Source organism: Scyliorhinus canicula, chromosome 3, assembly GCF_902713615.1.
Source record: "Scyliorhinus canicula chromosome 3, sScyCan1.1, whole genome shotgun sequence".
Lineage (NCBI taxonomy): Eukaryota > Metazoa > Chordata > Chondrichthyes > Carcharhiniformes > Scyliorhinidae > Scyliorhinus > Scyliorhinus canicula.
The window spans coordinates 242,584,643-242,611,215 of NC_052148.1; the positions used below are offsets into that span (position 1 = coordinate 242,584,643).

Sequence of the window (26,573 nt, forward strand, 5' to 3'; positions counted from 1 at the left end):
CTTCTTCTACTCAATTTACCAGAAATCATTTAAGTTCCAAAATGATCTGAAAACTAAATCCCTCTCCCAGCTCCCAGGGAAGACAACCAAACTGTTCATCGGCATAGAAAATGCCACTTCACTGTCAACTGGTCTTCAAAAAAGTTTGTGTCATGATTGTCACTCCACTACCATACCCAATCTTACTACAATAAGTGAAAGCCCTGCAAAACACAGCACACAACATATGCCTAATTACAAAACCGATGCATATGCTTCTGCACACCAAGTGATTATAGAACGCACAAAGTCTGTAATTTGCAAGTTATTTTAATTTTAAGGTCTGACACTACAACTTCATAAAAGCATCTACATTAATTTGTGGAACAGAAATTCGATCTTGGACTATCTCAAGTCAAACTCTAGTCTAATCTCTCTCCTCCCTCCTCACGTCCAAGGAAGTGCTGACTCACCAGCATAGTTTCCCAAACGAGACCCCAAACTTACTTTTTAGGAAAAGTGAATGAAAATACATATCATAATCATTCTACAACAGGTTTGTCCAACTTGTTTATGCAATGGGCCACATTTCAAATTTTTTCTCACTCAAGTGACCAATGAACAAATTATGGAAATATGTGCCACATTAAACATGAATTTCAAAAGTTGAGGCATGAAAAAAAACACAGCAAAATTAAAGCAATCCTAAAGCAATAAACAAATAATAAAGATGACAATTAGAATGTGAGGTGGTGAGTGAATGTCCAGCTCACTCCAGGTATCCCGGTGGCCACTCACGCACTATTAAGCCCTGTGCGGGTGGGTGAGGGCAAGTGAAAACAGAGACTCAGAGAGTTCGAGACACAGACTCCAGTCACTCTAATGGCCATCCCCCTGCCCCACCCTCAACATTTCCTCCCTGCCCGTCTCCCCTGTCTCCATCCAGCCTCACCTATAAGACCATAAGACATAGGATCAGAATTAGGCCACTAACCTCATCGAATCTGCTCAGCCATTCAATCATGGCTGATATTTTTCTCATCCCCATTCTCCTGCCTTCTCCCCACAACCGCTGATCCCCATATTAATCAAGAACCTATCTATCTCGGTCTTAAAGACAATCAGTGATTTGGCCTCCACAGTCTTCTGCGGCAAAGAGTTGCACAGGTTCACCGCCCTCTGGCTGATAAAAATCTTCCTAATTTCTGTTTTAAAGGATCAGTCTGAGGTTGTGCCCTTTGGTTCTAGTATTTCTACCAGTGGATACATCCTCTCCCTGTCCACTCTATCCTGACCTCACACTATGCTGTAAGTTTCAATAAGATCCCCCCTCATCCTTCTAAACTCCCAATGAATACAGACCCAAAGTCCTCAACCACTCCTCACCCAGCAGTTTCTCTCTTCTCCAGCAGCCAGACCCCCCCCCCCCCCCCCCCCCGACCCCCCTAGCTTTCACCCCAGACTCGCCACATCCAGTGTTTAGGCCTCAGGCTGAATGTAGCACACTGTTCATAACAATATTAGGCACCTTAACAGAAATGTCCACACTCCAAGCATAACTCACCAGGCCTCAATGCCTTTTCTAATCCTTCATAATAGGCCCAGTTTTCAGGGTTTCTCTCCAGCAATCGTCTGTAAACTTCTGCGGCGTCCTTTAGTCTGTTCAGTTTTAACATCAATTCTCCTGTTTCAGATCAGATCACATCTTACATCGTAACGGTTATTGTGCGAAGTTACCATTGAATGGAACAGATCAGTTGAATATTCTTAAATTATAGGCAGCTAAATTTGTTAAACTTTGGATGAAGGACAGTTGCCAAAAGTATGTGAATATGAAAAATGTCATGGGCGGCACGGTGGCGCAGTGGTTAGCACTGCTCCCTCACAGCACAGAGGAACTGGGTTTGATTCCGGCCCGGGTCACTGTCCGTGTGGAGCTTGCACATTCTCCCCGTGTCTCCATGGTCTCACCCCCACACCAAGGGTATGGTGGGTGGATTGACCACGCTAAATTGGCCCTTAATTTGGGGGGGGGGGGGGGGGGGAAGAGATGAATTGGGTACTTCAAATTTATATTTTTTTAAATCTGAAAAACTTCAGAACAATATGGGCTCTACAAATGTGTTACTGGAATATGCACTGTATACTTAAAGACAATTTATGAACCATGTAATCATGTTTTAAATACAAACAGAAACTACACTTGGTGGTTGTGCACCCAACAGGGACTAAGTGAAAAATAATAAGGAACCAAATTTCTGAACTTGTAATTTGCAAAATTTGTAGATTTCATGAACACTGGGTTACAAGGTTTTTGAACTTTGTATTTTTTTTATTTCCACTTGAAAAGAAAAAAATTTAAATGCCATAACCTTTTTGATGGCATGAGAAACACAAATAGTGCATTTGAAACCTAGAATCACACAAAAGACTGGCTATACTTGATTAATTTCTCTTGTTATTTCATAAATACGAAAGTAGACTCTAAAAAGCAGGGTTCCCAGGCAGGGATGTTCGGAGCCCCAAGGGCCAATGAAGGATTTCACAAAGCTGGCGGCCACCATGTGACCGGTAAATGCCAGTTTGAGGGGGGCGAGGGCATGAGGATGGTGGGAACAAGGACGGGAGATGGGGGGGGCAAGGGCGCGAGGAGCAGGCAAGGGCATTGAGGAAGGTTAGCGTGAGAGGGGAGTGTGTGTCTGAGAGAGAGGGGAGTGTGTGTCTGAGAGAGACCCGCGTGTGTGTGAATAAGAGGTGTGAGCATTGTGTGAATGTGAGGCAGATGCGCGTGTGTGTTTGTGGGGGTGAGGGAGTGTGCATGTGTCTCTATTAGAATCAGCTTTCCAGCATCATTCCCCCCATTAACAATAACAAAGACATATATTTTAAATTGTGAATTGTTTAATTATTAACAGATTAATCTATGTATAGATCTAGCTAGAAAATACTTGTTTACATTTGATTTCTTTGTTCGCACCTATTTCCAGATTTTTAAAAAAAGGAGCGCCAACATTGAGAGAATGGTTCGGGTTCCCCAATGCTCTTGGTCAGTTACTGGGGTTCCTCAGCTCAAAATGTTTTGGAAACCTTCCCTATAGTATAACCTAATTCTTCCAAAGCACAAACAAAAAGCAATTTAGAAAACAAGTTATTTCGTATTAATCTTTAACCAAATTTGCCAATTTAAATAGTACTGGTTACTTTCTCGCAACACTTAAAATGACAGAATGGGACAATATTCCGACAAGTTGTAACAAATAAAGTTCCACTACCTTGGCACTCCTCCACAGCCAATTTGTCACAAATTTGTTTCTCATGATTGTCGAGATGCTCCAGAGCCTCTTTATACATCCCTCCTTCCCGCAGCACTTGATTCTGGTATAGCAGCAGTTCACTATATTCATAATCAATTTTATCAGGAGAAGCCTATGTATTAAAAAAATATGTATTTAGTAAATCCTTTGCTTAAAGATACATTTAATTAAGCATGCTTTAGAACAGCAATTAAAAAATCAACTCCTCCCTGTCCCAGCCCACCATTATGTTGTGAAGCATAATGTTTTTATTTGTAAAAATTTACCGCAAAGCAGAAGTGTTCATGCTTCATTTTGCTCCTTAAAATTCAATCACCACCAGTTCTTGAAATACCTCATTCTTTACAGGCATACGTTCATTTTACACTTCTCACCATATATTTTTGAACCCCTTGACCTCACACAAAACCCAGGTCTTTGACTGGAATTAGATTTTAACAAAACAAACGAGGGCAGCATGGTAGCAAGTGGATAGCATTATGGCTTCACAGCGCCAGGGCCCCAGGTTCGATTCCCCATTGGGTCACTGTGCGGAGTCTGCACGTTCTCCCCGTGTCTGTGTGGGTTTCCTCCGAGTGCTCCAGTTTCCTCCCACAGTCCAAAGATGTGCAGGTTAGGTGGATTGGCCATGATAAATTGCCCTTAGTATCCAAAAAGGTTAGGAGGGGTTATTGGGTTACGGGAATAGGGTGGAAGTGAGGGCGTAAGTGGTTCGGTGCAGACTCAATGGGCCGAATGGCCTCCTTCTACACTATGTTCTAAACACTTATGCACAGCTTTCAGAATTTTCTGAAATGTAATCAGTGCAGCAATCCATAACTGAATCCTATTCAACAACTGAATCAGTTTATTAAAAATTCTTTGCTTTTCTCAAAAGGCCAAATAAACTGGTGCACAAGTCCAAAAACACAACATAACTGTACATAAGAAAAAGTACTATATTTTCTATCCATTAAGTTTAACCAGCAGAAAATGCCTGGGTTAAGGCAAGAATACACATAGGCTGCCCTATGGAAGAAAGTAGTATTTGATGCCACCAACCCAATGGTTCTAATGGTGCCAGCAGTACTTTAGAACATAGAACAGTACAGCACAGAACAGGCCCTTCGGCCCTCGATGTTGTGCCGAGCCATGATCACCCTACTCAAACCCACGTATCCACCCTATACCCGCAATCCAACAAACCCCCACCCCTTAACCCCTTTAACTCCCATTCCTTTGATCAATGCCCCTAAACCACTGCTGAGTTTATGCTGCCGATGTCATATCTCAGTAGAAAGCTCAATGCTCCAAGATCCATTCCCTAATCTCGCTGCAACTCAAGTGTTTTGTTCATTAAGCTTCCTCATCACCCACTCACCCCCAGATCAGATAATTCACTCTTGGAACTCTCAAACTTCTAGACTGCACCTTCCCAATGCTCCTATATCCTTCTCCCAGTGATCCTAGCACCTGCATTTGTTTCTGATCAACCTCTGCTCCAATGTGGCCAGACCCCATGACATGACAGAGATTCTGGGAAAAACTCAGAACTTCGAAAACCCTGCAATCCCACTATTGTAAAATCCTAGGTCCATTCCGAATGATCTTAATTAAGTGTCCATGATTATCCCACTGCCACCTGGATCCCTGTTTTTATGAAAATCGCAATCACCTAATGGCATGGGACATCTACAAGCAGTGTACCCTCCATTTTAATTTTTGTTGTGCATGGTCAATTCATTCGAATATGTGGCCTTCTAAAATTGTGCGGTCATGTAACCTAACGGGGCCAACTTGTGTGTGGCCTGTGTGGGAACTTTTGGGTCGCTGTATGGCCATAAGGCTTAGGAACATAGGAATTAAGAGCAGTAAGCATTTCAGCCCTTCCAGTCTGCTCTGCCATTCAATCAGACCATGGCGGATCTCTTCCTGGACTCTAAGCCACCTCCCTGGACTCTAAGCCACCTCCCTACCTGTTCCCTATATCCCTTTAGCCTGTTTTTATCACCCTCTTGAAACCATTCAGACTCCACCGCACTACAGGGCAGCGAGTTCCACAAATTCACCACCCTCTGCGAGACGTAGTGCCTCCTCATCGCAGTTTTAAATCTACCACCTCTCAACCTATATCTGTGACCTCTTGTTCTAGATTGCCCCACAATGGGGAACATTTGGTCTACATTTACTTTATCAATCCCTTTTAGTATTTTATATACCTCGATCAGATCCCCTCTCATCCTTCTAAACTCCAGCGAGTATAAGCCCTAACTGTTTAATCTCTCCTCATACGTCCTTCATCCCCGGAATCAATCTAATGAACCTCCTGTGAACTGCCTCCAATGCCACCACATCCTTCCTCAAATAAGGAGGCCAAAACTGGATACAATACTTCAGATGTTGTCTCACCAAAACACTATACAAGTGCAACAATAATTCTCTCTTCTATACTCCAGTCCTTTTGCAATAAATGTTAACCTTCCATTTGCCTTTCTTAGTACAATTTGTACCTGCATACATAGAATTTACAGTGCAGGCAGCCATTCGGCCCATCGAGTCTGCACCAGCCCTTGGAAAGAGCACCCCTACTCAAGCAAACACCTCTTCCACCCCATCCCCTTAACCCAGTAACCCCAATTAACCTTTTTTTGGACACCTAGGACAATTTATCATGGCCAATCCACCTAGCCCACACATCTTTGAACTGTGGGAGGAAACCGGAGCATCCAGAGGAAACCCATGCAGACACAGGGAGATGGTGCAGACTGCACACAAATAGTGACCCAAGACGGGAATTGAACCTGGGACCCTGGAGCTGTGAAGCAACTGTGCTAGCCACTATGTTACCGTGCTGCCCCAATCACATACTTTGTGATTGGTGAACAAAGACACCCAGAACCCTCTGCCCAGATGCATTTTGTATCTGCTTTCCATTTAAATAACAATATGCCTATTTTTTTGGCCAAAATGGATAACCTCACATTTGCCACATTTAAACTCCATCTGCCAAGTTTTGACCCCTTCTCCTAGCCTATCTATATCCATTTATAAAATCTGCACGTCCTCTTCACTGCCTGCTTTCCACCTATTTTAGTATCATCCACAAATTTTGCTATGTTACACTCTCCCTGCTTGCAGATCATTTATATAGGATTGTAAACAGTTGCGGTTCCGAGGACTGAACCCTGCGGCCCCCACTAGTTACAGTTCGCCAGCCAGAGGAGGACCCATTTAACCCGTCAGTCAGTCAATCTTTTATCCAATCTAGTATTCTAGCTCCAACTCCCTGCGATCTCACCTTCTGGATCAATCTTTTACGTGGTACCTTGTCAAACGCCTGCTGGAAGTCTGGATGTACCACATCCACAGGTTCTCCATTATCCAGCTTGCTGGTTACATCCTCAAAGAACTCAAGCAAGTTTGTCAAGCATTACCCCACTAGCATTAGCACACTAGGGCCTGGTTTAGCACACTGTGCTAAATCGCTGGCTTTTAAAGCAGACCCAGGCAGGCCAGCAGCACGGTTCAATTCCCGTACCAGCCTCCCCAACAGGGCCGGAATGTGGCGACTAGGGGCTTTTCACAGTAACTTCATTGAAGCCTACTCGTGACAATAAGCAATTTTCATTTCATAAAATCATGCTGACATTGGTGGATTTAGCTTTGTCTTTCCAAATGTTCCGTGATCTCCTCCTTACTGATTGATTCCAGAAACTTCCCCACCACAGATGTCAAGCTAAACCGGTCTATAGTTTCTTACTTTTTGCCTCTCTCCATTTTTGAATAGGGTCCTCACATTAGCACAGCGTTTTTCAAACTTTTTTTTACCCGGGACCCATTTTTAACAACTGGATATCCTTTGGGATCCACTCAGGTCAAGCATCGTGATGCACGCTGGCCGGCCATAGTGCCCCACGAGTTTCACATATCTTTAATGTGGCAGGTGAGCCTGCTGGGCCATCAGGGTTTCATTTCATGGAATCATAGAATTCCGACAGTGCAGAAGGAGGGCATTCCTACATCGAGTATGCACTTCCCTCAGAAAGAACACCCTACCTAAGTCCAAGCCCCCACCCTATCCCTGCAACCCCACCTAGGGGCAATTTAGCATGGCCAATCGAACCTGTATATTTTTGGAAAGTGGGAAGAAATCGGGGCAGAGGAAACCCACACAAGCACAGGAAGAATGTGCAAACTCCACTTTGTTATTCAATGTTACATTTTTGATAACTGCATTCATTGAAAGAAACCAAGAGATTTGTCCTCGAACTCCCCATGTTGAGACTTTAAACGTCTTTAAAGTTTTGTGTTTTAAACTTTCATTTGCCAGTGCTTCCCTGCATTTAACACACCTGAACTTTGTGATGTGATGCCCCTATGGTGGGGAACTTTGAATCCTCATTTACATTGGTACAGTTAATAAACCTACACCTCAAGTAATCATCTTTATGCTGCTTTGTTCTGTTTTCAGCTTTTTCTTCATGGGCTGTTCACCAGAGTCCCTGGAGTTCACACCAGCACTGCTGCAGCTGCAAAACGGAGGACTCTGCCTTGCGTCCTGAACAGGTGACGTCAGCTGACGTGACCTGACCTCTTGCACCGCTCCAGGCAGGAAGACTCCAGCGACTTAAAACAAATCATCTGATCCTGGGCCCACGTGCTGACGTCAGAAGGAGGCGTGCTTCCTTGATGGGTTCTGTTCCTGCGCACTGCTGAGGCGCCACGGATGCGGGAACGTTTAGAATTCTGAAAGCACGTCGCGGCTGGCATTTTAAAATGGCAGTCGCACCACTGGGTATTATTTTGTGCAATCAGGAATGCCATGGCGCCTGGACCCATGGTCGTGAACGGTCCACAACCCTTCTTACACCCGCCCAGGAGCTGGGACCCTGGGTTTGAAAATGTCTGCATTAGTTTGATTCCAATCCATCAAGACTGTGCCAGAATCCAGGGATGTTTGAAATATCATAACCAATGCACCCACTATTTCTGCTGCGACCTCCTTAAATACCCTAAAGTGCAGGCATTAAGGTCCCGGAGACTTATGGCTCTCGTCCTCTCTCTCTCTCAATCTGAATTTTTAAATTTTTCTAAAATTTAGAGTACCCAATACATTTTTCCAATTAAGGGGCAATTTAGCGTGTTCAATCCACCTACCCTGCACATCTTTAGGTTGTGGGGCGAAACCCACGCAAACACGGGGAGAATGTGCAAACTCCACATGGACAGTGACACAGAGCCGAGATCGAATCTGGGACCTCGGCACCGTGAGACTGCAGTGCTACCACTGCGCCACCGTGCTGCCCAATCTGAATTTAAAATACTAGCATGCTGTGATCACTCCTTCCAAGAGGATCCTTAACGACAAGACAATTTATCAACCCTTCATCATTACATAATACTAAATCTAAACTAGCCACTGCCTGGTTAGCTCCACAACATATTGCTCTGAGAAACAATCCCTCATGCACTCAATGAAATCCCCCTCGAGGCTACCCGTGCCAATTTGATTAATCCAGTTAACATGCATGTTAAAATAACACGATTGGGCGGCACGGTGGCCCAGTGCTTAGCACTGCTGCCTCACGGCGACGAGGTCCCAGTTTCGATCTCGGCCATTCTCCCAGTGTCTGCGTGGGCCCCACCCCCATAACTCAAAAGGTGTGATGGGGAGGTGGATGGGCCGTGCTAAATTGCCCTTTAATTGGAAAAAAAAATTGGTTTGTAAAGTTATTTTTTAAAAAACACATGATTACTGTTGTGCCCTTCCCACAAGCCCTCATTATTTCTTGGTTTATATTATGTCCCACTCTGACAGTATTGCTCAGGGGCCTGTAAATTACTCCTACTATGGAGTTTTCCCCCTTGTTTTTTATTTCCATCCATATCGATGCAACATTTTGGCCCAGAGTGCCAATATAATTTCTTAATATAGTCTTGATGCCATCTTTAACCAATAAACCAACTCCACCTACTATTCCATCCTGTCTATCCTTTCGGAATACTGAGTACCCTTGGAAATATAACTTCCAGACCCGGTCCTCCTGCAACCATGTTTCAGTGATCCCCACCAAATCATACCCATTTGTCTCTGTTTGTGCCATCAGCTGATTGACCTTATCCGTCAGAGGGAACATTATTTGCTAGTACATTACATATTTTACATTTGAAATTATTTCCCGTCACATGATTCACATTATAATTTGCTATAGCTGTACTTATAATGGAGAGCCCATGTAATGATGTTGTAGTGCCTCAGTTTTGCACCTTTCACCCCCTACAAAATTAACTATGAATCTAAAGAGCCAGGTATTATGTAAATAGTAGGATAGATGTATGAATTACATAGGGTACCTTGGTTCAATTATCTCTCAATTTCTAACCCCATTTCGGCTGAAGACTACTCTTGCTGTTGACTTCCTGAAATGCCACAGGAGATTGACTAGCATAAAAAATATAATCAAATGGCTGAAAAAAAATCCTACATTAAATTTCTTCTCAAAAATCACAATAACTTGCATTTTTAAAGGTTTTTGCACAGAAATAAACCCCAAAGTGAAGAATACAAAAATGTGGATACTAAAACCAAAGGAGGAGATATTAGGAGGGGTGACCAAAAGATTTGAAGGATTTTTAAACAAAAGCCACTGAATAACCAAAAGACTTTAGAAAAGGATTGTGAACCCACAGCACAGAAACCAGTGGTGGGGAGAGGAGGAGATGCTTAAAAGACTCGAGTCAAGAGGAATGCAGCTCAGCAGGTAGTGGGGTAAGGACCGTAAGTGCACAGTTGTGTAGCTGGAGAAGGTAACAAGATTATAAGAGATCGAAACATGAGGACAAGAACTTGAATCATAGACACTGGGAAAACTGAGTTCCATTATAGGTCAGTGATGACAGGGGCCATAGTTGAGCAGGCATTTGGCAATGGACAAGACATGATAATTTTGCACAGATTGAACTTTAGGGTGTAGAGGATGGGTGGCCAGCCAGCAGAATACTTGAATAGTTGAGTCTAAAGATGGGAACAGCATGGATGAAGATAGCGGCAACAAATAGCTGTGGTGGGGATGGAGGGACCTCTGCCTTTCTATCCTGCTTTAAGGCATTCCTTAAAACTTTGGTCATCTGCCGTAATATCGCAAGTGGCTCATTGTTAAAACTTTGGCTCAGTGTCAAAACCTTGATAAGCAGCTGGACACATTTTATTTCATTAAAGGCTTTATATGAATTTGAGTAATTGTTGTTTGACCAGATGTGATATTAACCACATCGGTGTTTTTCTGTACACACAAAATCATACAGCGCTAACAGGTAAAAGTAATACTTTTTTGGTGAGTCAACTTAGAAAATCAATAACCACCACCTAAATCAAAATCTAATTATGCACAACTATCAAACGATGAAATGACAAGCCCACAATTTCACTAAGCTGGTCTTACAACATACGTTAAAATGGCAACATACCAGAATACAGCACTTAATAGAAATGTCTTCCTAATGCTGAAGTGTGTGAAAAGTTGCACAAATGTAATCAATACTATTTTACAAATCAAGAGGATGGAAGTGGCATTCCACAAGATTGGCGCTGAGATGTCTGTGGTTCACCAATCATATAAATGATATGGACTAAGGAACTAGAAGTACAATTTCAAAATGCATGGATAACATCAAAATGTCGATGTATAACTAATATGAAGATTGCAACAAAATACAAGACAACATCAACAAACTTGCACAAAAGGTACACCAGTTGAATACAGATGTACGCGAGGTGATGAGCTTGGTATGGTAAATGAGAAGCCACATGCTCCTCGGAAATTAAGGCTGAATGGGTTGAGAGGATGGCAGGGATCTTGCAATAGAGATTTCCACGTCATTTAAAGCTGTAACATAATTAAGTTAGTTGAATACCATTTGTCTTGAACAAATCTCTGCTGCCCTTTGATAATTAATCCTCAGCTGTGCCCATGACCTCCATTTGGGGTCCTATAGGGTGCGGCACGGTCGCACAGCGCCAGGGTCCGAGGTCCGATTTTCAGCTTGGGTCACTGTCTGTGCGGAGCCTGCAAGTTCTCCCCGTGTCTGCGTGGGTTTCCTCCAGGTACTTCGGATTCCTCCCAAAAGTCCCGAGAGACGTGTCATTAAGTAATTTGGACATTCTGAATTCTCCCTCCATACTCGAACAGGCGCGAGAATGTGGCGACTAGGGGCTTTTCACAGTAACTTCGTTACAGTGTTAATGTAAGCCTACTTGTGACAATAAAGATTGTTTAAATTAATTAATTAACTAATTGGTCCCATCATTCCTCCAGTGGCCTTTTACTATTTATGTGCCATTACTCTAGTTTTGGATTCGTAGTCTCTTCTCGAACTCTATCTCAGATTTCCTTTATCATTCCTCATCTGATCTATCAATATTCATCCTGGCTCTCACTTGAATTATCAACCTGACAGCTTGCGCATATACCCTTTTTTTGCTTCATCTTACTCACTATCTCTTATCATCTGGGGAGTATTTGACCCACCTAATTCCTCAGAACCAGTAATGCCTTTCTCATTAGACCAGAAACATACTCATCAAGAAAATGTTCTTGAATGCACTTCGGAAACTCTCTCCCCCCTTTCCACCCCTCCCCCCCAAATGTGCCCTTTATGCTATTTCTATTTAAATCTACATGATCAAAAATTGAAATCGCTCATGAACACCACTCTACAGTTTGTGCATTTGCAATTTTTTCCTTGCAAATTTATTCCTCTAAAACTTGCAACAAATACATCCTGTTGTGTAATGATACCTCTATTATTTTCAACTCTTAACTGAATAGATTCCCTCCTTGACCCCTCCAAGGCATCTTCTCTTCCCAGCACTATTATATTCTCTTTAATCAACACTGACATTCCTCCTCTCTGTTCTTCCTCCTCAGACAAACGAAAGTCATACAGAGGGGTTCCCCAAGGGTTCATTCTTGGATATATATTAATAACTACAGATCTCCCTCTCCTATGTGCTATATATTTTCTATGTTGTGTGATTTACATCTTTCATGGTTTTCTCCCTTGCTTGACTGTGATGTATGTGATCCTTCAATTTCCATAAAGCAAGCACCATCCTAAATATTTTGACAAGTGTTAGATTATTCTCGGTGTGTCTAGACACACAGCCTTTATTGGCATGCATGAACTTTCTGGGCCAATAACAAAACTGAATTCCTCTAATGGTATCCATAGCAGAACCTTTGATTTCACAGTTCCATACTGAGTTCTATGAACATGGAGAGCCCATTACTTTATTACATTCATATAGCCAATCTTGATTCAACAATTTGCAATAAAGAATGGAAGCTTATTAGCCTTAAGCTTTACAACCAGAGCCACTGACTGCAGCAAGGGACAAGTGAAAATTCTCTACTGAACCATGGTGTGTCAATGGTAGTCAACTTGTTCCATTGCCTAGCTATATTGGTCCACTAGTTTGCACCCAAGTCCTGTCTCAGAGCTCAATTTGAGGAAAGCCTGAGCAATAACGATCAATAAAGCAAGACTTCAGGGCAGCACGGTGGCACAGTGGTTAGCATTGCTACCTACGGTGCGGAGGACCTGGGTTCAAATCCCGACTCTGGGTAACTGTCCGTGTGGAGTGTGCACGTTCTCCCCGTCTCTGCGTGGGTTTCACCCCCACAACCCAAAGATGTGCAGGATAGGCAGATTGGCCACGCTAAATTGCCCCTTAATTGGAAAAAATAATTGGCTACTCTAAATTTATTTTAAAAAATAAAGGAAGACTTCTATTAATATAACGCCTTTCATGAGCAACATCTCAATACACTTTTATAGCAAATTCAGTACTTTTGCCGTTCAGTCACTGTCACAATATAGGAAAATAATGATTTACCGGAAAATTAACAATCATCCCCATTCTTACTGGGACTGGTGGTGTCAGTACAGTAGATATTTAATGCTGATTGCTAAATTTGAGAGCTATTCTTTTAAAAAATGGTGAAGAATCAGAAAACATTGACTTGCTGATTCTATTCGGCAAAGAAGGCATTCTGAAGCTTAAAGAAGCCATATCCCAAGGGTTAAAAACTGAACAGCACAACCAGATGTATGCAAAGACTTCTCTTTAAAATTGATCTGAAATTAGACTCTTTTACAAATTTAAGGAATATAATTTAGACAAGGAGAAACAATTAAGGGAAACAAAACCAGTTATCCGATCAAAGAGTAGATAGTAGCATTGGCAAAAGTGTTTTAAAGCTACATTAGTCAGTGGATAATTAAGGATTTTTTTTCTTCTTTCATGGGATTTAAGCATCGCTACCAAGGTCAGCATTTGTTACCCATCCCTAATTCCACTGAAAAAGGTAGTGGTACGTCATCATTTCAAACCACTGCAGTTAATTTGTTGTAGGTGCACCCATGGTGCTGTCAGCAAGGGAGATCCAGGATTGTAACCTCATGATGGTGCAGAAACAGTGATATAGTTCCAAGTTAGGATAGTGTCAGGCTTGAAGGAGAACCTGCAGGTGATGGTGTTCTCATACATGTGCTGCCCTTGTCCTAAGTGGTGGAGGTCATGGTTTGAAAGGTGCTGTTAAAAAGGAAGCTTGGCATGTTGCTTCAGTGCATCTTGCATATGGTACACACTGCGACCATCATGTGCTAGTGATGGACGAAGTGGGCTTTGTCCTCGACAACATCGAGCTTGAGCGTTCTTAAACCTGTTCTCAGTCAAGTGGAGTAGTCCAATTCACTCCTGATTTGTGCCTTGTAGATGGTGAACAGGCTTTGGGGTGTTAAGAGGAGAGTTGCTCATGGCAGAATTTCCAGCCTCTAATCTGCTCATGTATGGCTGGTCCTGGTCAATGCTAACTGTCAGGATGCTTATGATGGGAGATTCAGTGATGGTAATGTTGTTGAACATCATGGGGAAATGATTAGATCTTTGTTGTAGATGGTCATTATGAAAATACAAAAGAAAAGTGGAACTTGTTCAAGGAACAAATACTGTATGTCCCTGTCAGGCAGGGAGGAAATGGCCGTGAGAGTAAACCATGGTTCACAAAAGAGGTTGAATGTCTTGTCGAGAGGAAAAAGGAAGCGTATGTAAGGATGCGAAAAAAAGGTTCAGTTGGGTCAGTTGAGGGTTACACGGTAGCAAGGAATGAGCTAAAAAAAAAAAAGGGCTTAGGAGAGCTAGGAGGGGGCATGAGAAGTCCTTGGCGGGTCGGATCAAGAAAAATCCCACGGCTTTTTACTCTTATGTGAGAAATAAAAGAATGACCAGGGTGAGGTTAGGGCCGGTCAAGGACAGTAGTGGGAACTTGTGCATGGAGTCAGAAGAGATAGGAGAGGCGTTGAATGAATACTTTTCTTCAAGTGTTCACCAAGGAGAGGGGCCATGTTTTTAAGGATGAGTGTGTTACAGGCGGGTAGGCTGGAGGAGGTAGATGTTCTGAGGGAGGATGTATTAGCAATTTTGAAAAACCTTAGGGGCGACAAATCCCCTGGGCCGGATGGGATCTATCCTAGGATTCTTTGGGAGGCAAGGGATGAGATTGCAGAGCCTTTGGCTTTGATCTTTGGGTCCTCACTGTCCACGGGGATAGTGCCAGGGGACTGGAGAGTGGCGAATGTTGTTCCGCTGTTCAAGAAAGGGAATAAGAATGACCCTGGTAATTATAGGCTGGTTAGTCTTACTTCGGTGGTCGGTAAGTTAATGGAAACGGTCCTGAAGGATAGGATTTATGACCATTTGGAAAGATGCAGCTTAATCCGGGATAGTCAACACGGATTTGTGAAGGGTAAATCTTGCCTCACAAATTTGATTGAATTCTTTGAGGAGGTAACTAAGTATGTAGATGAAGGTAGAGCAGTTGATGTCGTATACATGGATTTTAGTAAGGCATTCAATAAGGTTCCCCATGGTTGGCTCATGAAGAAAGTGAGGTGGTGTGGGAGAGAGGGAAATTTGGCCAATTGGATAAGTAACTGGCTATCACATAGAAGACAGAGGGTGGTGGTGGATGGAAAATTTTCAGACTGGAGACCAGTTACCAGCAGTGTGCCACAGCGATCAGTGCTGGGTCCTCTGCTATTTGTGATTTTTATCAATGACTTGGAGGAGGGGGTTGAAGGGTGGGTCAGTAAATTTGCTGATGACACCAAGATTGGTGTCATCAGTGGAGTAGTGGATGAGGTGCAGGGCTGTTGTAGGCTGCAAAGAGACATTGACAGGATGCAGAGCTGGGCTGAAAAATGGCAGATGGAGTTTAACCCTGATAAGTGCGGGTGATTCAGTTTGGTAGGAAAAATTTGAATGCGGATTACAGGGTCAATGGCAGGGTTCTGAGGAATGTGGAGGAACAGAGATATCTTGGGGTTCATGTCCACAGATCTCTGAAGGTTGCCACTCAAGTGGATAGAGCCGTGAAGAAGGCCTATATAGTGTGTTAGCGTTATTAACAGGGGGCTTGAGTTTAAGAGCCGTGGGGTTATGCTGCAACTGTACATGACCCTAGTGAGACTACACTTGGAATATTGTGTGCAGTTCTGGTCACCTCACTATAAGAAGGACGTGGAAGCATTGGAAAGGGTGCAAAGGAGATTTACCAGGATGCTGCCTGGTTTGCAGGATAGGTCTTATGAGGAAAGATTGAGGGAGCTAGGGCTTTACTCTTTGGAGCGGAGGAGGATGAGAGGCGACTTAATAGAGGTTTATAAGATGATGAGGGGGATAGATAGAGTGGACGCTCAGAGACTATTTTCTCATGTGGATGTAGCTGTTACAAGAGCGCATAACTGTAAGGTTCAGGATGGGAGACATAGGAGGGATGTCCGAGGTAGGTTCTTTACTCAGTGAGTGGTTAGGGTGTGGAATCGACTGCCTGCTGTGATAGTGGAGTCGGACACTATAGGAACTTTCGAGCGGTTATTGGCTAGGCACATGGAGCACACCAGAATGACAGGGAGTGGGATGGCTTGATCTTGGTTTCGGACAAAGCTCGGCACAACATCGAGGGCCGAAGGGTTTGCTCTGTGCTGTACTGTTCTATGTTCTATTACCTCACACTTGTTTGACCCAAATATTACTAGTCAGCTTTCAGCTCAAGTCTGAATGTTGTCCAGTCTTGCTGTATATGGACAAAGATTGCTTCAGTATTTGAGAATTCCCATATTTTACAAAAGCTGTGCATTTATCAGTGAACATCCCTAATTTTGATCTTATGATGAAGGGAAGGTCATTGACAAAGCAGCTGAAAATGGCTGGACCTAGGATACTACCTTGAGGAACCATCTTCCCCAACCATCTTCATGTTAGATAACACGCCAGTGAGTGGAAATTTTTTCCCATATCCCACTGAATTCAATTTTTCTAGGGCTCCTTGATGCTACAATCAGTCAAATGTGTCACTGTCGTCTTACTCCTAGAATTCAACTCTTTTGTTCCATTTTGGACAATGGCTGTAATGAGATATGGAACAGAATGGCTCTGGCAAACTGTGCATCAGTGAGCAGGTTGTTGCTAAGTGCCAACTGATAGGAGTATCAACAGCATCTTCCATCACTTTGCTGATGATTCAGTATAGACTGATGGGAGTGTTACTGATTCGATTGGGACTTTTTCTGCTTTATGTGGACAGGATACACCTGGACAAATTTCCACACTGCCAGTGTTGAAATTTCACTGGAGCAGTTTGGCTGGGGAGCATGAATACTTTTGGAGCACAACTCATCAGTACTACCGTCAGGATGCTTTCAACAACCATTGCTATATCCAATGCCGCCACACATTCCTTGAGAGCATATGACAAGAAAGAAATTGGCCGAAAGATTGCCACCTGTGATGCTGGAGACCTCAAGAGGCCGAAATGCACCATCCACTCAGCAGTTCAAGCTGAAGAGTGCTGTGAATGCATCAGCCTCGTCGTTTGCACTATAAAGGATCATTGAAAATACCTCGGGAACTTAATTGATTCTGTGCAAAGACCGCCAGCGGAGTTATGCGATTATTTCAAATCTGCCTTCAATCCTGCAGATCGTGCTCAAATGATTGCACAATAAAGTTTAGTCAAAGGGGATTCGATAGTCTGGGGAACAGACAGGTATTCCAAATACCGCCAATAGAAGTACAGCTTGAGTGATGCCTCTCTGATGTCAGGGTAAAGGAAACCATGAAATCCACCCAGAACCTCCTAGATGGGAAGCAGAATAGCCAGAGGTCATGGTCAATATTGGAAACTATAAAGAAGGTAGGTAAGGTCTAATGTCATACAAAGTCAGCAGCTAGGAAGGAAACTAAAGAGTAGAATCGCCATGGTTAATACTTCCAGACTATCCCTTTTATCACATGTTAATGTGTATGGGAGCAAGTGAAACTGTGGCTGGAAAACTTATGGAGGGAAGGATTTGGATTCCGGAGGCATTGGGATCAGTTTTGGGGCACTATGGACCGTTTGCATCACAACAGGGCTGAGAGCAATTTCTATGCAGGAAGAAGTCTTACAACACCAGGTTAAAGTCCAACAGGTTTGTTTCAAACATGAGGTTTCGGAGCACTGCTCCTTCCTCAGGTTAATGTACTTTTCACCTGAGGAAGGAGCAGTGCTCCGAAAGCTCATGTTTGAAACAAACCTGTTGGACTTTAACCTGGTGTTGTAAGACTTCTTACTGTGCTCACCCCAGTCCAACGCCGGCATTCCCACATCTATGCAGGAAAATGAATTTGCGGAAAGGGATCACTAAAACTAATTGTAGGGGGTAGAGTATCAGGACAAACTATTAGAGAGGAGGTACAAGAAGCAGAGAACTGGAAGAGACAACAGTATTAGATATGTGCAGGTCAAAAATATGATTGCTCAACAATGTGGAAACATGAGGCAGATTAAGATGGATGTGGAATGCATGTGGGTACATGCACAGATCATGGTAATTAAGGTTGGTGAGATGCATGCACAAGAGATTATGAGAGACGTCAAACAAGAGGAATGGACACTTAATATTCCTGGCTACAATATCATCAGAAAAGATAGGAAAGGGAATCAAAGTTGCATGGTATTGATCAAATTCTATCAATCTATGTTACAGCCATGAAGCATACCTGCTGAGTCTTTCGGAATTCTTCTAGAATTTTAGAAGCCATATCATAATCTTCCAGTAAGTGGTATGCAATAGCATAGCCAATCCAGGAGGCTCGCTGAGCAGGGCGAAGCTGAAGTAACTGGTATCTTGTTTCCTGAAATATACCAAACAAATGAGGGACCGTGGCTTGTAATCATTAAATCAAATGAAACTGAAATTTAAAGAAAATAATTGAAGTTTAAAATGTTATAGCGCGATAGACACAGATGGTGTATAGTTTTGCTCTATATTTTAGGGTCGCAGTAGGTACAAGTGCAGCCGTCATTGTGCTCCTGCTCATAAATATCTTAAAGCTAATAAAGGTCATTGAACGGAAATAACTTTTCTGTCAACAAATGACGCCCGACTTGCTGAGTTTTTTCAGCTGTATTTTCAGCATATTTCAGATCTCCAATATTCACAGTATTTTGCTTTTTGCCTTAAAACTATATGCCCATACTAAGTGCTTTTATTCAGCAGTCGTACTACAACTTGTTGGGAGACGTAGGAAGAGCAAGTAATGTAAAATTTGAACACGGCATAATAGAAAGACGCATTTTTCAACATAGTTATGATCAAGCAGAAAAGTACTTATCCAAACTTTAAGAGAACAAATCCTGATTAAAAGATTTGCGATGCATTGCTCCAATCTCTTCCATAAACAGGCCACAAATTTACTATTTCTCATGGGGCCAGTTTATTTTCGATCAGCAGAAAGAATCAAGAGGTTTGTCCAAAAGGTGCTGTCAGTGACAATGGTTCTGTTGCCAGATTGACCGCTTGCTTAAAAAATATATTGTATGTATCCCAAAGCATGAAAAAAGATCGAGGGCACAGGTTATTTGTTAAAAATAGAGTGCTTTAGTGGATCCAAAATGTCTATCGCCCATCTATGAAACATTCCCCGCTAAAGCCAAATTTAATAAATACTTAGAAGATACCCATTCCTACAAGCAACTGGCAGTACAACGATTAGTTTCTTTGTAGCATGCAAAGAAATAAATTTAAGTCTCAAACTAATTCACATGACAATACTTCACTTTAAATCAGGTGATTAATTATCAAATACATTGGCCCAAGGTTTGTAATACAGGTAGCAAGCTATTCCAGAAGCTGTGCTGTTGCAGTCTCCTGATAATACAATCAATTAGAAATCAGTAAACTGATGAGAACACCTCCATTCTTACAGTCTTAGACTTGCTGCAAAAATCCTTGAAAAAGTTGCACTCTGAATTAAGCATAACTAAGTTTTTGCTGGTATTCTCAGTTCACAATTACTGCCACAGCTTTCTTCGCCCTGAAAGAGTAATTTTTTATTTATTTAAATTATAAATTCAAAATTCTTTGTACTTTTCTTTTTAAAGCCTACAATTGGTGTGCATCAAAATAATTTATTTTGCGATCAGTAATTTTCCAATTAAAAGGGAACTTCCCGATTAACTGTCTGCGTGAATACTTCATTGTGACTGAAGTAGTTACATGATGAAAACTAACCGTAAGCCACTGATGACTAATTTGAATCCGAAGCCTCAAGTAACCACTTTAACTGCAGTTCGAATGGAGAGATGGCTTTGATTTTGTCTGCTCTTAAGCACTTTGCAGTCATGGAAATGGCCAGTGATCGTGTGACTGGGGCTGCTCAAAGATTTTGGAGAATTTGAAGGCAACTGCTATTATGATAGATGGCTATTTGAAGAGGATTGAGGGGTTTCAGATTAGTTGAACAATTAGCATTTTTCCTCAGCCAAGTATTGCTTTCCCCCGGTGGTCGACAGAGCCCTCAATATTGTCCAACCCATTACTCACCCTTCTTCCCCCACCGCTTCCACTCCTGGCCAGAACCACAATAGGGCTCCCCTTGCTGACCTTTCCACCCCACCAGCCTCCGTATTCTGCCATTTCCACTAGCTCCAGCATAATCCCACCACTGAATACCCTCTCCTCTCCACTCACCTTTCACTATTCTGTAGGGACCGTTTCCCCTCACGAAACCCTGGCCCTCCTCTATCACACTCAACACCTCATTCTCTTCCTACAGCATCTTCCCAGGCAATCACATGATTCTGGTGAATCGGATATTTGGGATATATAGAGAAGCAATAGTTACTCCAACACAAATCATGCCAGAAACCAGTTTACATTCAAGTTAGGCAAACATGTCTGATGATGTGGAAATTTCAATTGTAGGTCAACGTCAAAATCAACTTTTGTTGGAGAAAACTTCTCCTCCACGATGGGTCAGTGTCTAGCCAGAGGTTTTGAAAGTTTGAACCAGAAAATTAGTTATCTCCTTAGGAATACCAACAGTTTAGTTTTTCGTGAATAATGAGAAAACAAGAAATGTATTAAGATTGTGTAGAATTCACACACCACAGAACCACTACAGTGCAAAAGGAGGCCATTCAGCCCGTTGAGTTTGCACCAACTCTCTGAAAGAGCATCCTGCCTTGGGACACCAAGGGGCAATTTAGCATGGTCAATCCACCTAACCTGCTCATCTTTGGGCTACGGGAGGAAACCGGAGCACCCGGAGAAAACCCATGCCGACACAGGGAGAAAGTACAAACTCCGCAGTCACCCAAGGCCGGAACCTAACCCGGGTCCCTGGCATTGAAGCAGCAGTGCTAAACACTGTGCCACCATTGTTGTCCCACATTGGGCTGGATTTTATTGTTGGGGGGGGGGAGCCACGATCGGCAAAAGGTAGCCCCCAAATAGAGACCCCGCTTATTTCCTTCACATCAGTAATGATTTCTGGTTAAAAATCAGGCATTCCGCTACTGCCCTGCTACCTACACTAAACGTATTTGGTCTGAGCAGCGTAGTATTAGGGTCAATAGAATTGATTAAAGAGCCTAATGGCCCGACTTCCGGTGGCGCTCGTGAGCGGAGTGGCTGCGTCGAGAAGAGGCTCCCGCCGGTCCGCGATTTCTTGGGCTTTATCGGGGGTTTCCCCGTGGTTCTTTCTTCCCGGGTTTCTTCGGCCATTGGGGCCTGAGGGACAGGCGTCGGGTCGGTCTGGTTTAGAGCTGGTGAGGAGCCCTGCGGGAGTGTCCAGCGGCCGGTGCGGGAGGCATCAACCCAGAGGTCGGATCAGTGGGCGGAGCTTGACACGAGGCGAGGCAATCGAGGTGGCAGGCCTGAGTCCAGAATGCAATGTAGAGGGGGACTGGGCACACTGGGTAGCTCCCACTGAAAATGGATCTTTGAGGAGTTTGAAATCCGGTCCCCGGGGGAAGAGACTTGACTTTGGAATTTTTGGGGGGGAAATTTGTGAAAATAATTATTATATTTTTTTTTTTTTTTTTTTTGAAGTTTTTTATTTAACACAAATTTGTAACAGTTACAAAGCGAAAAATGGCCCTGTGCAAAGAGCCTTAACATAGTGAAAACGAACAGTGGGAAAGAATAAACATGTTAATAAATGTTGAAACCAAAAATCCTTCCATACGGCACTTTCCCTGCCAGCTCTGTTTACCCATGCCACACGTGTTCCACTACACTAAGCTAACGTGGCCCTAACCCTCTTCTCCCCCCCCCCCCCCCCCCCCCCCCCCCCCCGGCCTGGTCTCCCCTACTCCCCCAGGCCTGGCCTGCCAGGTCAGCCCTGCGCTTGGCCCTAACTCGCCCCGCCCCCCCTCCGATCTCCCTGGTGCCCCCTGACCTACGCTAGTCACACTGACCCCTGCCCTTGGCGCCTACCTGTCTCCCGTCCCAGCGCTCAGGCCCTCCCCCCACCCACCAGGGACCCATTAACCTAATTGTATCCCACCGAGCCCTTTCAAGTCCCGTGACTAGCCCCTAGCCCATCCCCCCATCAGAGGCCCCGATCTCGCACCAGAAGGTACCAAGCACAGGCCCCCCCCCCCCCATTGCGATCCCCCCAAAGGACCCTAAACAGTGCGCCCTCCAACCCCCACTCTCTGTCCAGGCTGAAAACAATCTTAGATAAAACATTACAGTACAGGATAATTTAACAAACCGCCGCCACACAAAATGTCTGAAAGCCCCGAGTCCTTTAGTTCCAGTCCAGCTTCTTTTTCTTAGTAAAAGTCCTAGTCAGAGCAACTTTAAGTTAACAGGCCGCCGCCACTGTACAGCACTGAAAGAACTCAGTGCCCATTAGTTCAAGTCCAGCTTCTTGTCTTTAATAAAGGTCCAAACCTGTTCTGGTGTCTCAAAGTAGTAGTGGAGTTCCTCAAACGTAACCCAAAGCTTTGCAGGATATAGCATTCCAAACCTCACCTCCTTTTTGTAGAGGGCTGCCTTTACCTTGATGAATCCTGCACGCCTCTTGGCCAGCTCCGGTCCCAAGTCCTGGTAAATGCGCACCTCGCAGTTCTCCCATCTGCTGCTCCCCTCCGCCTTGGCCCATCGCAGCACACGTTCCCTGTCAGCAAGCCGGTGAAAGCGGACCACCAAGGCCCTCGGTCGGTCGCCCATCCTGGGCTTCCTTGCGGGGGCTCTATGTGCCCCATCCAACTCCAGGGGTCGAGGGAAGGCCTCCGGTCCCATCAGCGCCTCAAGCATACCCGTCACGTATGCGCCCACATCCGACCCCTCGCAGCCCTCGGGGAGGCCAACGATTCTTAAATTCTGCCTCCTGGCTCTGTTCCCCAGCTCTTCAAGCTGCTCCTGCATCCTTCTCTGACGGGCGTTCAGCTCCTCCACCTCGTGCTCCAGCTCCGTTACCGTGCCCTCCTGACTGGAGAGCTTCGCCTCGACCTCCCTGAGCGCCTTCCCTTGGGCCGCCTGTGTCTCGACCATTCGGTCCATCACCGCTCTCATCGGGTCCAGCGTGTCCCTCCTCAGCTCGGCGAAGCAGTTCTTGAAAAACTCCATCTGCTCCTCCCTTGGCCAGTGAGCCTCCGCTCCTCGGTCCCCGCCGTCCGCCATGCTTGGCCGCCCGGCCCGGGTTCCCCGCTGCTCCCGCTTCGATCCTTGCCGCTCCACTCGACCGCTTCTGGTCCAGCCGCCCATACCCCGGGAAGAAAGCCTCTTCCCTGTCGTCTCCTCCACCGATTCAGGCTGCCAGGTACCTAAAAAGTCCGTAAACAAAGGTCCGTTTGCCCATCTCGGGCGGGAGCGATCCGACCTGCGACCTGCCTCCTCGAGGGCGCCACCGGAAGTTCCGTGAAAATAATTATTTAGTTATTTTCGGATTGAAGAAAGAAAGAAGAAATAATAAGTCTTTAGAGGATGCGAAAAGCAGCTAGGAAGAAGGAAGAAAACCCAGGTTCGCCATTGAATGAGAAGGGCAGCAAAAGCACCAACAAGATGGCGGATGCCGGACCGCATGGTGGGGTCGCACTACTTAAGGTGGAGAAGATGACCGAGGTGATGGCGGCGGAGCTGGAAAAGCAATTTGCGAGGCACATGGAGGCTTTGAGGAAGGAGACGGCGGTCACATTGAAATCATTGGTGGAGGAGGCAATCGCCTGGTGAGGGTAGCTGTGGCAAAGACATCGGCCGAGGTGAGAGAGCAGGGCGAGAAGGTGAAGGAAGTGGAGGAAGCAGTGTCGCAGCACAGTGACCAGCTCACCTCGATGGGGGACGAGCTGCGGAGAGTGGTGGAGGTCAACAGAGGACTTCGAGAAAAGCTCGAGGACTTGGAGAATCGCTCAAGACGGCACAATCTGAGAATTGTGGGCTTGCCTGAAGGGACAGAGGGCCCAAGGCCAACAGAGTACTTCGCTAAGAAGTTGGCGGAGCTGATGGGAGAGGGTGAGAACTCCTCCCAGTACGAGCTGGACCGAGATCATCGGTCATTAAGGCCGAAGCCCAAGGTGAATGAGCCACCAAGAGCAGTAATTATCTGCTTCCATAGGTACTGCATAAAGGAGGTGGTGTTAAGCTGGGCGAAGCAGAAGCGCAAGGTGCAGTGGGACGGTGCTGGAGTTCGGATCTATCAGGACTCGACGGTTAAGTTGGCAAAGAGACGAGCGGCGTCCGGGCGAGTGAAGGCAGCACTGTACAAAAAGGGGGTGCAATTTGGTATGGTGGACCAGGCTAAGCTGAGGGTAACGTATAACGCATAACGCGGAGGCAGCTGAAGCTTTCATGAGGGCAGAAGGCTTGGGACAGATGTGAGGAGCGGAACTGGAAGAGAGACTGTGGACAGTGTTGGGCAGATGGAAAATGTATAAATGCGACAACTTTCTTTTTACTAATGTGTATTGTAATTTGCTTCTCTTTGCATTGTTACAGAGTTCATGTTAATGGTTGGGTTGATTGGCGTTCTGTGTTGCGACAGTTAAATCTTATGTCAGTGAATTGTAGGGGTTGGATTGTTGGGTTTGTTTTTTCTTTCTCTGGGACTGGGTGGAAGGGGACGATATATCTTGGCGGGGGAGCCACCCGTGCAAGCTAACTAAAGTCAGCTAATGAACAGAGGTGAGGTGAGGGGAGGGTTGCAGACGTTGGGAGCGTAGATAGCAGGCTTCAATGGGCCTACGAGGAGAGCGGGGGCGGGGGGGGGGGGGGGGGGGGTTGACGTTGGGAGATGTTTTTTCCAAGAGGAAATGTAGGGGGGTTCTTGGGAAGGGGTGAGAAAGGGGTTCTATGTTAACAATGGACAGGGGCGGGTCAGGCCTATGGGGCAGGGCCCAGTGGTATGATGATGGTGGATAAGAAGGGTGGGGGGGTGAGAGACCCCCAGTTAGGATAGTCACGTGGAACGTGAGAGGGCGAGGAGGTCTGGTCAAGAGTGCTTGGACATCTTAAAAGTTTGAAAGCCGATGTGGCAATGCTGCAGGAGACTCACTTGAGGGTGAAGGACCAGGTGAGACTTAAAAAGGGCTGGGTTAGTCAAGTGTTTCACTCTGGATTTGATGGAAGGCCTCAAGGGGTAGCGGTGCTGGTCAACAAAAGGGTACGTTTCCAGATGGAGAAGGTAGTGGCATATCAGGGGGGTAGATATGGGATTGTGTCACGGGTGCTGGAGGGGCGATTAGTGGCGCTAATTATTAGTGTATACGGTCCCATTGCGACAATGCGGGATTCGCGAAGGTGGTGTTTGGGGCCATCTCCGACTTGGACGTTCCTGCACCCAAGGGAACTGGTGTACTCATTTTTCTCAGCAGTCCATAAAGTATACTCGTGGATCGACTTCTTTGTGGTGGGGAAGGCTTTGCTGGCTGGGGTTAAGGGGTCGGCATACTTGGCAATTGCTGTGTCAGATCATGCTCCGCATTCGGTGGATATGGTACTGGAGAAGGGGGTAAAGGCCCCCTAAAGGGTGGAAAACTGGATGTGGGGCTTTTGGGGAACCAAGTGTTCTGTGAGAAAATTTAAAAAGTAATTGAGGAATATGTAGGTTTCAACTGTACGGCTGAGGTGTCAAAGGCAGTTGTCTGGGAGGCTCTAAAGGCGGTGGTGAGGGTTGAGGTAATTTTGTTTACGGCCAGGGTGGACAAAGAGGAGAGGTTGGAGCGGCAGAGGGTAATAGATGAGATGTTGGAGGTAGCTAGGAGTTATGCAGAAGATGGGGACCCTGCAAAGCTGGAAAAGAGGAAGGAACTACAGGCGAGCTTCGACCGATTGTCTACCAGGAAGGCGGTGCGCCAACTGAGACGAGCAAGGGGTGCAGTTTATGAACATGGAGATAAGGAGATATGTTAGGTCAGCTCCAGAGGGAAGCAGCAGCAAGGGAAATTCTTCAGGTGAGGGAGAGGGTAGGGAGGTTGGTGGTGGCTCCGGAGCTGATTAACAAGGTTTTTGAGGAGTTTTATGAGAGGTTGTACAGGTCAGAGCCACCCGGGGGAGACCGGGAGATGCAGGAATTTCTAGATGGGTTGGAGTACCCGAGGCTAGGGGAGGGGGACAGGGCTACATTAGAAGCAGCAATGGTGGAGCAGGAGATAAAGGATGCGATTGGGAGGATGCAGTCGGGGAAGGTGGCAGGGCCGGATGGGTTTCTGGTGGAATATTATTAAAAATTCAAGGATAAACTGGCACCCCTGATGGTGAGGGTGTTTGAAGAAGTGATAGGGAAGGGGGTGTTGCCACAAACCTTGGGGCAGGCATCGATTTCCCTGTTGGTAAAAAAAGATAAGGATCCGACGGAGTGTGGGTCGTATAGGCCCATATCACTTCTGAATGTGGACGCAAAAGTATTGGCGAAGGTACTGGTGGGTAGGCTGGAGGAGTGTCTCCTGAAGGTGAAAGGTGAAGATCAGA

At 45.1% G+C, this 26,573-nt stretch overlaps 1 protein-coding gene across 2 annotated transcripts in view; it reads right to left on the reverse strand.

Annotated features, from left to right (window-relative positions):
- Positions 1–26,573, reverse strand: part of naa15a (N-alpha-acetyltransferase 15, NatA auxiliary subunit a) — a 117,285-nt gene that overhangs the window by 42,049 nt on the left and 48,663 nt on the right. For both annotated transcript variants that reach the window (XR_005460094.1, XM_038792487.1), the window contains exons 5-7: positions 18,376–18,510; positions 3,252–3,405; positions 1,544–1,663 (exon numbers count right to left, since the gene is read on the reverse strand). Coding sequence is in view for 1 of the 2 variants with exons in the window: in XM_038792487.1 (XP_038648415.1) it covers positions 1,544–1,663; positions 3,252–3,405; positions 18,376–18,510 (409 nt within the window). In the remaining variant the exon portion in view is untranslated. The remainder of the gene's footprint in view (positions 1–1,543; positions 1,664–3,251; positions 3,406–18,375; positions 18,511–26,573) is intronic.